Source organism: Nesoenas mayeri (genome assembly GCF_963082525.1).
Source record: "Nesoenas mayeri genome assembly, chromosome: 21".
Taxonomy (NCBI): Eukaryota; Metazoa; Chordata; class Aves; order Columbiformes; family Columbidae; genus Nesoenas; species Nesoenas mayeri.
Window position 1 is genome coordinate 6,824,157 of NC_137571.1, and position 13,858 is coordinate 6,838,014.

The 13,858-nt window shown below is 59.5% G+C and overlaps 1 protein-coding gene across 1 annotated transcript; it reads right to left on the bottom strand.

Annotated features, from left to right (window-relative positions):
* Positions 1 to 4,735: 4,735 nt before the first annotated feature.
* On the bottom strand, positions 4,736 to 10,780 carry SERINC2 (serine incorporator 2; the record flags this gene model as incomplete). Its single annotated transcript, XM_080357777.1, has 10 exons — positions 10,709 to 10,780; positions 7,556 to 7,717; positions 6,808 to 6,995; positions 6,641 to 6,720; positions 6,385 to 6,522; positions 6,093 to 6,262; positions 5,912 to 6,002; positions 5,650 to 5,785; positions 5,195 to 5,407; positions 4,736 to 4,874 (listed from the first exon to the last, which is right to left on the bottom strand). Exons 1-10 carry the CDS (start codon positions 10,745 to 10,747, stop codon positions 4,736 to 4,738), a joined length of 1,356 nt encoding a protein of 451 aa, XP_080213903.1. The 5' UTR covers positions 10,748 to 10,780.
* Between the last annotated feature and the right edge of the window lie 3,078 nt (positions 10,781 to 13,858).

A 13,858-nucleotide genomic window follows, 5' to 3' on the forward strand; every position in this document is an offset into this window, starting at 1 on the left:
CGTCCTCACCCCGTCCCCGCGCCCACGGTCGCTGGAAGCGTTGCTCGCTATCAGCTGAGCCTCACTCATTGCAGCCCCAGATGGTTTTCCGTGGGTGGGGACGCACCCCCCACCACCCTCGCGCTGCTGCCTGCACCCTGCCCAGCGCTGGCACGAGGGGGCAGGAGGGGACGGCGGGGGCTGAGGGGCTGCTGCTGCACCTGGGGCTCTGCATGTGTCACCCCCCAGGGCCTCCGTTCCAATGGCCACTCATTTCCTTGGGCAACACGTTGCTCACGCAGCCATCCAGCCCAGCGCCAACAGCAGAGATTTGGGGGCTCTTGTGGTCTCTAGCACAAAATGTGTGTTTGTAGGTTTTTAAGCAATTTGGCAAAATGTCCTCCTCCTCCTCCAAAACGCAGGAGACAAAGCAATCTGGCAGCAGGGAAGGGCAATGCAAAGCCAACGCCACCAGCAGCCGGGCGCAGGCTCCTTTCCCAGCACCAGAAGGGACTGCGGGCATCGCTGCCAGGGGAGGCCTCGTCCCTCCTCACTAAACAGCTGTTTCCTCTAGAAGCAACAAAATGACTGGGGCAAATTGCATGTAAATCCTGCAGTCTAGACCCTCAAAGACACTTCAGTGTCTGAGCAGTGGAAACGGAGCCTTTAATTCCTTCTGCCTGACCTGATTCTGCTCCTGCTCCTGCCCATTCTCCTGCCTGACCTCCTGCAAGCCACGCACGGAGGTATTTAAAAAACCTGTACATGTGGTACTTATGGACAGGGTTTAGTGGTGGACTCGATGATCTTGAGGGGCTTTTCCAACCAAAATGATTCTGGGATTCTCTGATGTCTATGAGATGAGCAAGCATTTCTTTCTTGCATTGAAATTCACTGCTAGAATAAGTAAAACCAGGAAGAAAACGTTCATTTTGTTGCAGTGAGTCCCTCATTGTCCCTTGCCCTGGGATTGCCCGTCTTGGGCAGCGTTGGTGTCACCACTACGGATCCCCCCACTGGAGGGAGAGCATCGCTGTGGGACGTGGGGACCCGCACATCCCCGGCTGCAAGGGCAGAAGGGAATGAGTCAGGGAGGAAAAGAGGGGGAGGGAGGCAGCTGATGAAAAGTCCCAGTTGTTACACATAGAGGAGGAAAAAAAAGAGGAAAAAACAAACCAGAAGTGCCCCCGTGCTCCTGGGAAGGGAGGGTGGGGGGAGGAGGGTGACGTAAGGGCAGCCTGTGCTGCCCCATTGCTGACACACACGCCAGCTCGAAGGTCCCCAGCGCCTCCCGCACGGGACAGCGGGGACATCTGCGGCAGCCCTACGTGACGGGCGGGAGGATGCTCTGCGATGGGGCTTCTCCGGGGGCTGGAGCGAGCTGAGTCCTTGTGAAGCTGGGACACGGGGTGTCACCTCATCGGCATTTTGGGAGGAGGGAAGCCAAGAAAAAAGTGGAAATGGGACTCATGTGAAAGAGCCAAAGGTGGCTCTTTCGAAGCAAAGGAAATGTTTTATTTTAGGGGGGATTGAGCACTGAGGGGGGACCCTGTGGCTGCTGCCTGCAGGATCCAGAGAACGGGCTGGAGCACAATGTGATGGAGCAGCTGAGGGACCTGGGGGGTTCAGCTGGAGAACAGGAGCTGAGGGGAGACCTTCTGATCTCTGAACTGCCTGAAAGGAGCTTGGAGCCAGGGGGGTCGGGCTCTGCTCCCCAGGAACAAGCGCCAGGATGAAGGGAAACAACCACCATGGCTGCAGGAGCGTTTGTGCGTGATCAAAAAGTGAGTCCGCACTCGATACAGGTGTCTCTGAGCACACGTGAGTGAGGCTGGCGGGATGGAGAAGGTCACCAGAAGGGGTAACAGCAGGACATTGTGTCCCAGCAAGGACGAGCGGGACAGCCCCGCTGCACCCCAGGGAGTCACAGCCCTGGGACCATGGGTCACCCTCCCTGTGACCGAGCTCTGAACAAAAACACAACACTCATTTTTTATCTTTTCATCCCTGGCAAACGCCGGCAAAGCTGCAGAGACGTGTATGTGTCACAGGAGCACGTGTTGGACGAGGTTAGCTGGGGCGAGGCTGCGCCGCTGCCATGGGGAGCTGCTGAGATACAGTCTGTTCCCACTCACATCCACAGATATTTATAGGTACAGATGTTTCTCTAGCAGTGGGGTTCAAGCCTGAGGGGTTTTTTGATGCTTTTTTAAAAACTCCCTGTCTTCCTTCCCATCCCTCCTTTGCTCTTCAAAGCAATGCTGGAGGTAGAGAAAGCGGCTCCAGAAACCAGCGGGGAGGCTGAGGGGTCACTTCCCACCCCAGGGTTTTAGAAATAACGAACAAGCACCAGGAGCAGAGGAAACGGCCTCAAGTTGCGCCAGGGGAGGTTGAGGTTGGATGTGGGAACAATTTCTTCCCCAAAGGGCTGTGGGGCATTGAACAGGCTGCCCAGGGCAGTGCTGGAGTCACCAGCCCTGGAGGGCTGGACAGACGGACATGAGGTTCTCAGGACATGGGGCAGAGACAGGGGTGGGGAGCAGTTGGACTCAATGATCTTGGGGGGTCTTTTCCAGCCCAAACGAGTCCTTGCAAAGCCAGGACATGAGATGTCGCCTCATCAGCACTTTGGGAGGAAGGAAGCCAAAAAAGAAAAAAAAAAGTGGAAATGGGTCACATTTGTAAAAGCCAAAGGTGCAAGTGACTGTCAGAGCAAATGTTTCCACTTCTTGCTCAGCCCTCTGGGATATTCTGAGCTCGGAGGCTCAGCCCCCCCTTCCTCGAGCCAAATGATTCTATGACATTTGGGTATAACTGGTGAGCCGTTTGCTCCCCCCATAGAAGGTTTTCTCGGCCCTGACACCTGCCCATGGCTGCGGGGCAACAGCCCAGCAGATGATGCTCACCCATGAGCATCACCAAGCAGCTGAGATTTCACAGCTCAGCTCATTCCTCCTGCTGCTCTGACCCCACTGATTCCCCAGCATCTTCCTACCCCGGGGAAGGTGGGTTGAACGTCTTGGGAAAGAGAAAAGCTCCTCTGAAATGAATCCGTGCCCCTGGGGGATGGTGCTGGGAAACGCTGCCTTTGCCTCTGAGCGTTATCTTCAGAGGCTGGGCAATGGCTCTGCTCCACAATTAATTATACATGCTCTGTGGTCCGTCTGGGAGGCATTAATGGCTCCAGATGTGGATCAGGGGGCTCTGCGTGGCACTGCAAACATGCTGGAAGTCCAATTTGGATTTCCCCAGGTGCCTCATTTAAATGAATTATGTAAACACTTTCCCCTCCTCTTTTGAGCAAAATCCAGTCCGGCTGCTGCCCGATGTGTTAATCCCATGAATAAAATAAAAAGCGAGGGAGATCATGCACTGGAGAGAATAAAACGAGGCTGTGGGGCCCCTGGCAGCGTCTGGGGGCTGAGGTGGGTGAGCCACGCTGGAGCGTGCAGGGTGCAGAGGGCAGGATGCAGGGTACAGGCTGAGGGGTGCAGGAGGCAGGCAGGGTACAGGCAGGGTATAGGGTGCAGGCAGGGTGCACTGTGCAGACCGGGCACAGCGAGCAGGGTGCACTCTGCAGACAGGGTGCAGGAAGCAGGCGGGGTGCAGGATGCACTGTGCAGACAGGGTGCAAGCAGGATGCACTATGCAGAGAAGGTGCAGGATGCACTGTGCAGACAGGGTGCAAGCAGGATGCACTATGCAGAGAAGGTGCAGGATGCACTGTGCAGACAGGGTGCAGGGTGCACTGTGCAGGCAGGGTGCAGGCAGGGTGCAGGGAGCACTATGCACACAGGGTGTGGGGCTCGGGCCCCAGCGCGTGCTGCCAGCACCCCCTGGTGGCGGGAGCGGCCCCGCTGAGCCGCTGGGCCCCGCCCGTTCCTGCCCGTTCCTGCCTGCGGGGGAGCCCCCGCTGGGGAGCGCGACAGGCACCGCTCACCCCCGGTGCGCCCCCGGCACAGTGTGCACCTGGGGTACAGCCCCCCAAAGGGTGCACCCCTGCACGGGTACACCCCCGCACGCGATGCACCCCCGGGCAGCCAGCTGTGCCCTCACCCCGGCATTAGGGTGTTCAATACCTCCCCCTCCCGCACACCCAACGCACACGTTAGGAAAGACCCCAGAAGGACAAATCCACCAGATTTATTCCAAACGAGACTTCATATTAAGGAGGCAAAGCGCTGGGGCAGTGCAGCCTGTACAAAAGCTGACCCGTGCTCCAGCGAGGACCAGGGCCGTGTCCTGCGAGGACAGCCGGGCAGGAGAGGCTCCCCGGAGGCGCTGGAGCCACCGCGGAGGCTGGGGAGATGCAGCGGGACATCCCCCTCCAGCCACAAATCCCCAGAATTCACTTACCTCCTGGCTGTTTGGGGAAGCAACACCAGCCAGGGCCCCAGAGCCCCCTAAAAAGGCACCCACGGTCCCAGGGTACCAAGGGAGATGGTGAAAACCAAACCCTCCCAAGGCAAGGCAGTGGTCTCCACTAGAAGAAGAGGCACCACCAAAGGCACTACACAAACACGGAGATGATAAGAGCTTTAAAAACATCCTCAAATCTTTCTCAGCCCTTGCTGATTGTCCCTGCTTGGCACTTCATCTCTTTCAAGTTAAAACAGAAGACCTGCAAGAAGGCACAACCCAGCAGAGACGTTCCTGCGTGCAAAGCACGAGGCTAAGGCAGAGCTGGGGCTGTCCTCAGCCTCCAGGGACAAGGCCACGATGGCTCCGACCCAGCAGTGGGATGCCCAGCGCCACCTCAGCTGAAGTCCCGGTCTGGCAGCACCAGTGGAGCCACCAAAGTCCAGAGGTAGAGCAGGAGCCCGGCCCAGCTGGAGCAGATCTTCACCCACACGGCCGTCCAGGGGCTCGTCAGCACCTGCAAGCTCTCGTCAGGCCTGGAACAGCAAACAAGCGGGTGGCACCCATCACTGCGCCAGAGGGGCGACATCCCCCTGCTCCCCCCGTGTCCCAGGGGATTGCGGCTGCAGCCAAGGATGCTGCAGGAGGGAGCCAGTGACCTCAGGCACAACCTGCTGCCGGCAGCCCTGTGCTACCTCAAAATAACTAACACTGATTAGAGTGAATGATAAGTGGGCTTGCATAGGGATGCATCTCAGCAAACAGTTCTGCCCGGCACAAGAGCGGGGAGGACACTGGGAGAAGGCGACACAGAGGAAGGGGGACAGTCCCCGGTTCCCGCGGGAGCTCTGCCCACCTGTACCAGTTGGTGAGGGTCATCATGATGTAGAGGGCAGCGAGGAGGAGGCAGAGGTGGAAGAAGGTGTAGTTGTAGGACACACCATCCTGCTCGTTGTCATACGCCCGGTGCGGCCCGCTCTCCACGGCTGCCGCCTCGCCGGCCGCCCCGGCCGCGCTCTCCTCCGTCAGCATCAGCTTGTTGACCTGCGGGTGGTCCGAGGAGCGGACGCTGCGGGCAGAGGGACGGCAGGCTCAGCACCGCCTGCCCGCTGCCTCCTCAGGTGCCCCCCAGCCCGAGCTCAGCCCCCCATGCCTGGGGACAGCTTTGCAAGAGACACTTAGTGACAAAGACCCTGGTCCTAGCTGTAACCTCCCCTCCAGCATCACCTTTCCCTAAAAGCCCCCCAATGCCTCTCTGCTCCAGGCAGACAGAGGGATGGTGCCGTCCCAGGGACATAACCAAGTCCTCACCTGATGAAGAGAGTGCAGAGGATGAAGATGATCAGCCCCACGATGCTCGGGGCATCCCACCAGGTTGTCACCGGCTGGGTGGCCATCGCCGAGGCAGTGCTGTTCCTCACCAGCAGCGTGGGGTTACAGGTTGGGGCTGAGGGGACACACACAAGGGGTTCAGCACCTTTCTCCAGAGACCCAGGGGGGCAAAGCACCCCCCCCAGTGTGTGGCCGTGCCCCATGCACCTCCCTCCCGAATCCAAGGCCACATCCTCCTTACTTGGTACATTGGCCAGGGCGGACCAGGTGACATAAATGGTGTAGAGGGTGATGAGGGATGCCTGCAGCAGCCCCGAGTGCGGCTGAGCATCCTGCAAACACAACGGCGGGTGCTCAGGGTTGGTCCTGTGCCCCATGGTGACACAGCCACCGGCCTCCCAGGTGTCCCCCTGTCACCTCACCTGGATCTTGGGCAGGATGGACACAGCAGAGATGATGAGGCACAGGATGAGGTTGATGCTGATGAGGACCTTGCCCTCTGTGCAGCCCTCAGGCTTGGTGTAGTAGACGTAAAGCAGAACTACAGCCGCAATGGAGGCGGCGTAGAAGACAAAGGTGACGATGCAAAGGGCTGGAGGAGGAAACAAAAAGAAAAGAGGGTGGAGCAGAGCCCCAGGTCACCGCCAGCTCAGGGTCACCCCTCCAGGATGAGTTCCCCCAGCCCTGCACCCTCTGCGGTGCCACCGTACCCACCTGCGTACCAGCCCTTGGCGTTGCTCTCGTCCGCGTTGCGCAGCCACAACTGGCTCCAGGAGTGGGCGAAGTCGATGAGGAGAACGAGCTGGATGAGGATGAAGAGGAAGGAGCCAACCACGCCAAAGTAAAACCAGACTTGGAGGGCAAGAGAAAAGCCAGTTAAGAGCACGGAAAATGGGAATTTGCCAGCTCCAGCCTGCGTTTGACCCTGTGCTGAGGGTTAACCCAGCGGACGGGGCGGGCAGGTCCTCACCGGAGGTGAAGGCACCGTCGGGGATGTAGAAGGCCCCCACCGTGATCCCCACCAGCACCAGGAACTTGAAGAACCAGAAGCTGCAGGAGGAGAGAGGAGGCACGGTCTGCAAGCGGGAACCAAGTGGGGAAGGGGGCTCTGTGAGCCCCCCAGGGACCGATACTCACCCGTTCTGCACGGCGGCTCGCGGGTCCTTGCTGCTGCGCACACACACCATGAGCAGCGCAAAGAGGAAGAAGAAGGCGGCCATGGCGAAGCCCATGCGGTACACGGCTTTGTGGCCCAGGAAGCTGCCACAGTCGACATGGGTCTGGACGCCCAGGACCGACCCGCTGCCTTCACAGAAGCCGGGGAGCTGCAAAGGTGACGGGAGGGTGAGCAGCGCCCCAGCACCCCACACCCGCCACGAGCCCTGTTGCCACCAAAGCTGGGCCAGCCCATGACTGCTCCAATGCCACCTGTGAAGCAAGGGGTTGGCCAGCTTGGGGCCAGTGGGGGGTGACACAGCTAAAGCCACCCAGCAGGTCAGTGGAAAGCTGGGATGAAACCAGCATTTCCCAAAAAGCCCAGCACAGCCCTCACAGTCGCTCCGCTGGCAGACCTCAGCTCCTGCCAGCTCAAGTCCCAGCTCCGTGACTTGCAAGTCACTTGGCCAGTTGAACCCAAAAATGGGATGTCTCCTGCGACACATCTGGGAAAACCAGATAACGCATGAAATCGTCCTGCTGCATTTTCTCCCCCATGGAAAACCAGGGTTAATAACACCTGCCCTCAATGAGATGTTCAGAAAAAAAAAGGAATAGAACCAACATCAAGCCCCAAAAATTCACTTTCTGATTCAGCCTCACGTACCCACCACAGGCTAAACTTCTTCCCCATTACAACCAAGCCCAGCGACCTCCGGGAGTTATGTACCTTGTACAGCTCCTTCTCCACGCCAGGGATTATCATAATGATGGACACGAGGGTGCCGAGGAAGAGAAAGAAGGTGAAGAGGAGGCGGGAGATGGTGGAGTTCTTGGCCGAGGGGCAGCAGCTGCAGAGCAGACACGGCGCAGAGCCGCAGAGACAGGACACCTGCAACAAGAGCACCCCGTGTCAGAGAGGCTGAAATTTGGCCTGGAAAACGGTGAGGTTTGTTGTTGTTTAAGAGACTGTCGGGTTTGGGGCTTGACCTCTGCGAAAGCTGCAGGTAGACGAGTTGGTTTCTAGGAGGAGGCTTTTGGAAGCCCTCAGCATCCCTGGTGCCTGCCAGAGGTTTGTTTTCGAGGACGACTCTTACGTGGCCAAGCTCCACAGCTGTATTTCAGGTTTTACAGCCTCTTGCAACCATGGGAAGACAACTGCCAAGGTAACAGGGCACAGCAGCCCCGTCCCACTGAGCTTCTTGGTGACACACGAGAGTCCCATGTCACCAGGAGGCTTTTTCATGGCTTCTGGTGCCCTTCTTGAGTCCTCCCATCTAAGTTCCTTTGCAAAGGAGCCCTGTGCCACACACTAACCCAACCTGCTGCCTGGACACCTGATTTTAGCCTTTTTCTTTAAAAACAAGTGGGTTAAGAGCAAGGAAAATCCTCCCATGTTAAGGACACGCTCTGATACACCTCTCTGAAAAGCCTTTCGAAAACGCCCCTAAGTATGAACACGGCCAGCGGCCAAACAGCGGGATGGAAAAAGCCAACGAGGGAAGCGGCGGCAGCATTAGAGCGGTGGAGTAACGAGGAAGTATCGGTTTTCAGCCACTGCAGATGAAAGATTAATCTCTCCTGTTTCGCTATCCACTTCCTCATTGAATCCAGCTCACCTCCTGCACGACTCGCACGTCATGGCTGCTCCGCTCCCTCCTGGGCCTGGGAGCTGGGAGAGCGTGGACAAAGCTGGGAACAACATGAACACAACTACACCAACCCAACACCCACCCAACTACACCAACCCAACACCTACCCAGCTACACCAACCCAACACCCACCCAGCTACACCAACCCAACACCCACCCAGCTACACCAACCCAACACCCACCCAGCTACACCAACCCAACACTTACCCAGCTACACCAATCCAACACCTACTCAGCTACACCAACCCAACACCTACCCAGCTACACCAACCCAACACCTACCCAGCTACACCAACCCAACACCTACCCAGCTACACCAATCCAACACCTACTCAGCTACACCAACCCAACACCTACCCAGCTACACCAACCCAACACCCACCCAGCTACACCAACCCAACACTTACCCAGCTACACCAATCCAACACCTACCCAGCTACACCAACCCAACTACCCCTACCCAGCTACACCAACCCAACTACACCAACCCAGCTACACCAACCCAGCTACACCAACCCAGCTACACCAACCCAACACCATCAGCCCAACAACACATCTTCTGCAAGCTGCCTTCACCCCAGCAAAACCCGGGATGCAGAGACTGAGTCAACCCAACGCAATGCTGAGCAACCGGTCTTTACCTCCTGTTAAATTAACAACCCGGCAGGTTAATAAGTACCAAACCCACGGGGCCAGACACACGCTCGGGAAGCTGGTGGCTCTGACGCCTGGCAGGTGGCTTTGCAGGGGTACAATGACACTGACAGTCCCCAGGAGGTGCCCAAACCACGACGGGGGCTGCACGAGCCCCGGGGTTCACTCTGGTTGGGCTGGGCTCTGCTGGCAACACCCAGCGTGCGCCAGGGAAGGCCGCTCGGGATGAGCGCGCTGCTCGTGGCAGCCCTGGGCAGGCGCTGGCAAGAGAGGCACAGATGGGGGGGTGGTTTTGGTTTGGTTCTTTCTCTGTGTTGTGGTTTTTCAGTTCAGAATGGAGCTAAAACATCCCTGTAGCCAAACAGCTCCACTGGAAGGAATAGGAGAATTAAACCTATACAGTGACCCTACCCTGTTACCACAACCCGGGCCAGAATCATTTTTTTTAGGAAAAAATCCAGAATTAGGCCAGAACCTGCTCTAGAGTAACCCCCACGTTTTCCGATACCTGCCCATAATGAAAAGCATTGGATGCATGTTGCAGACAGAGGCCTTGCAGGCTGCCCTCTGTCTGATCTTATGTTTCAAAAGCTCCTGGTCGTTAAACCTCCAAAACTTTGAGGTCAGGTTGTGAAACCGGCCCCGTTCCCAGGCTGGTGGCTCCCGGGTCGGTGTCGCCGCCCTGCCTGGCCCTGTGCCCGCAGGTGAGGCAATGCCAGGAGCGGCAGCACCGGCCGTGGGCAGCTGCTGCGTCACCGGGCACAGCACCCTGGATCCTGCACCCCACGTCACTGGGCACGGCACCCCAAATTCAGCACTCCACGTCACCGGGCACAGCACCCCGAATCACACACCCTGCACCCGCCCTGGGCCATGGCACCCACACACAGCAGCTCCACCTGTCCCGGCTCCTTCTTCTTGTTCCATCCCCAGTCTCCTGCTTTGGGGCTCGGCAGTGAGAACCAGGCAGGACCCCCAGCCCCTCAGCATCGCATGGGTGCAGCAGCACTGGATCCCCCAGTATATAAGAGCAGGGGGGCCAGGACCACCGACTTCCCCAGGGGCAGCAGGGCATCACCCCTCCAGCTGCCCAGATCCCCCAGGTGCACTGGGGCACAGCATCCCAGGCACCCTCAGACCCCATGTTCCCCTCAACCATGACATTCATGAGCCTCAGAATTATCTGGGGTGAACCCCCTGGGTCTCCCCTGGATACTCGCGGGGGCTGTGGGATGCCCTGCTCCGGGTGTCCCTCACATCCCCCCAAACACAGAGGGATGCATCGATACAGGGGTCCCCTGCATCCCCCTGGGGTTCCCCGCATCCCCCCGGGGGTCCCCTGCACCCCTCCGCCTTTCCCTTGGGACTCCCCGCATCTCCTCCGCCCCCCCAGGGGTACCGGGCACATCCCCGGGGTGTCCCTCAGACCTCCCTGCGCCTCCCCTGCACCTCCCACCCGGACCCGCAGCAGCACCGACGCCCCCGCCCCGGGGCCGCCCCGCCGCTGCGGTGCTGGGATCGGCCGCAGCCCCGTTACCCCCCGTTCCCCTCCCGCTCCCGTCCCGCCGGGCACTCACGCAGCTGAGCAGGGAGCAGACGCCCAGACAGGCCCCCATGGTGCGGCCGCCGCTCCGCGCTCCCTCCGCGGCCGCGCTGGCTCCGCCCGGCCCGGCCCCGCGGCTCCCGCTCGGGGCGGGCGCTGCCGCCTCCCCCGGGGCGGCCCCTGCGGCGGCGGGGCGGGGCCGGGCGGGCAGCCGGGAATCCCCGGCACCCCCCGGGGCCCTCGGAGCGGGAAGTGCCTGCCCGGCTCCCCCTGCACCGTTCAGCGCCCAGGGGACCGCACCGGCAGCGGGAGCCGGGCCCGGAGCGGGGCTCGGGGGGGCCCCGGGGCTGGGGTGCTGCCCAGGCACCCACCGCGGGAAGGGGCTGGCTCCTCGGAAGGCAGCTCAGGGTCCCGAGGCGTGTTTTGAGTGTGTTCACTGTGAACTGGGTCCTCTTGGAAAGGCTGGGTCAGGTCCCCACCAATGTCCCCAGAGGGCTGGGGTCACCTGGCACCTGGATCCAAGCAGACAAGGGGCACACGGTGCCAAGGGTGGGAGCTGGAGCTGGCCAGGCAGCGGGTTTCCCTGCCTGGCCGGTGTCTGGCACGTCCGCCTGGAACAGCAAGTGCTGTCCTGCTGCTGGCGTGTGTAATTCAGGGGCTGAGATAAACTGGGATGTGCTAGCCCATATCCAGACCCTAAATTTAGACAGTGGGGAATGTATGTGACTATGCGGCAGCAGGCAGGATTTGGGGGGCACAGGGCTGGGGCAGGCGGGAGCCAATGTGTCCCCCGTGTCCTTGGGGCTGAGGAGCGTGTCACACTTCTTGCTTCAGAGATAAAGCTCCGGGGTTCAGCTTCTGTTGGCACAAATCAAAAGGAAAAGCTTTACTGTGTGGGGTCGCAGAAGCTGCTGGCTGGCTGCACCCTGCAACAGGAGATGTCGGTGCCCATAAACTGCTCACTGATGTCAGCGGAGCTCAGGTTGCTTTTCCTTTTGGGAGGTGGCCGGGGGTGGCTGGGCCCTGCCTCGCCTGGCTGCGTGCGGGCACACGTCTGGCAGCGCCCGCGGGACAGGCAGTGGCCTTGGGGACACGATGGGCTGGTGGCAGACACAGCACCTGGGTGGGAGTGGGGGCTCTGGATGGTCCCATCTCTTCCTGGTTGGATACCCAAGCCCTGTGACACCTGCAGCAGGAATGTCCTTCAGTCCCTGTCCTCCAGGAAGGGCAAATCGGATGGAGGGGGGGTTGTCCCCTTGGTCCTGCTGTCGCCATGTGCCTTGTAGGGACGTGAGCCTGCTGGCATGCGTGGAACAGAAATCCCACCGGCTCCGTGGACCCTGGAGGGACCGATCCTCCTCACAGTCCCCTCGTCCCCTTTGGTGATGCCACCAGATGGCAGTGCCGGTATGAGACCGGTGCACGCAGCCGCGGGCAGTGGGGGCGGTGGCTGGGGACGGTGGCTGGGGACAGCGGTTGGGGACAGTGGCTGGGCTCCGTCCCTGCCGGCTCCTGCATGGCCAAGCAGGGTCCCAGCTGCCAGGAGGGACAGGACACCCGACTTGTGTCACAGGGGTGTCCCCACACCTGGCTTTTGCTGGTGAGCGGCAGCCACGCCGCTGCCACCCCTAACAGCATCAGCCCCTCACTGTCACCTCTCGGGAGGTGACATGTCTGCGGTGACAGCTGCTCCAGGGCTGGAGCGGGACCTGGCAGGGTGGGCAGCAATGTCACGAGTGACAGAGCTGTGACGGTCCCCCCTGCACCAAAGGACACGCTGCTTTTACACCACCCTGCACACGGGGAAGATGAAGGATGGGAGATGAACCCAGGGACATGAGGCTGCCTCCAGCCCCCCGCAGCAGGAGCCCCCAGCCCGTGTCCCACTGCTCAGCAGGGCCGGGAGCATTCTTGCCCACAGAGCCCTGATAATACACCTTTTTTTCTGCTCAGCCACCCCCTCCGCTACTTCTCCTGCATCCCTCAGCATCCCTGAGGCACAAGGAGACATTTTATTTCCCCTTCCCCCTGTCTCTGGTTCATTAGTGGCCAGAGGATCACTTTCTGCCCACTGTGGGGGGGTTATCGGGCTAAGGGTGGCCCCAGACTGGCAGCACAGCTTGCCCGGGGTGCCCTCCCACCCAGGGACCTGGGGGGGAAAGAAATGATCTCGTGTGACAGTATCTGGGACAATACCAGCTTAGCAGTGGGTGCAGCCAGAAGGGCTCCTGCTGAGCCCGAGCGATGCTATTCATGGATGAACCAACATTATGGTGATTAATAATAATTAATAATCGAGTCTGTATTTGGAAAATCAACAGAATTCATCAAGCACCTTTTCTCCTGAGCTTCATTGAGTGCAGACAAATGCAGGCATGGTGTAAGGTGCATTTTGGGGGCAGATTTGGGGTTTGACAAACCCCTGGTCCACGGGGTTGTCCAACCTCCCTCCTCACCCGTGATTCTGTGATCAGCCCGGGGGTTGGCCCCGCTCCTGGGTGGGGCTTTTAGGGCACCCAGGACCCTTCCCCTCAGCCACCAGCTGCCAACAAGGATGTCACAGCTCTGTGTTTCGGGTGCTCTGGGGAACTGCTCCAAGCTCTCAGGGTGCTGCTGCTGTGAGGGAGGCCAGGCAAGGGGCCAGCGGTGAAACTGCCCCCCGTTTACTGCCAGCTGTGTATTTTCTCAGCTGTGCTGCCTCTCTTGGATCTTCCAGCCCCCAGTCGAGAAGGGGAACAGGCACAGAGCCAGGCTGGGGTGGGAAGGACAAACACAAAAGTCCTGCAATTACAGCATCTCCCTCCCCCCTTGTCTAAGGATGTCTTTGAGTCAGGGAATTAGTTTTCTGCTAAGCTCTTCTGTAATAAGCAGAGACTCAGGAGGACTCACAATGGGTGATTGCTTGGCCTTTAATTACAGACAGAGGTAGGGTGGTCAGGGTCACAGGAGCCGGGATTCAAAGCCAGTGGAAATGAGGGGGATGGTTTCTGGGAGCACCATTGCAGACACCTGCAGAACCTTCTGCGCTTGAGCTCCAACTTTGGCGCTTTTGTTCACCAGGGGCGTCCCGTCCTGCAGCACTGCCGGCTTACCAGCAGAATGCATCTCAAATGCATCAGCCCAACCAAGGAGCCTGACGGAGATCAAGAAAACCTTCAGAATGTAGTGATGGGCATCCTACCTG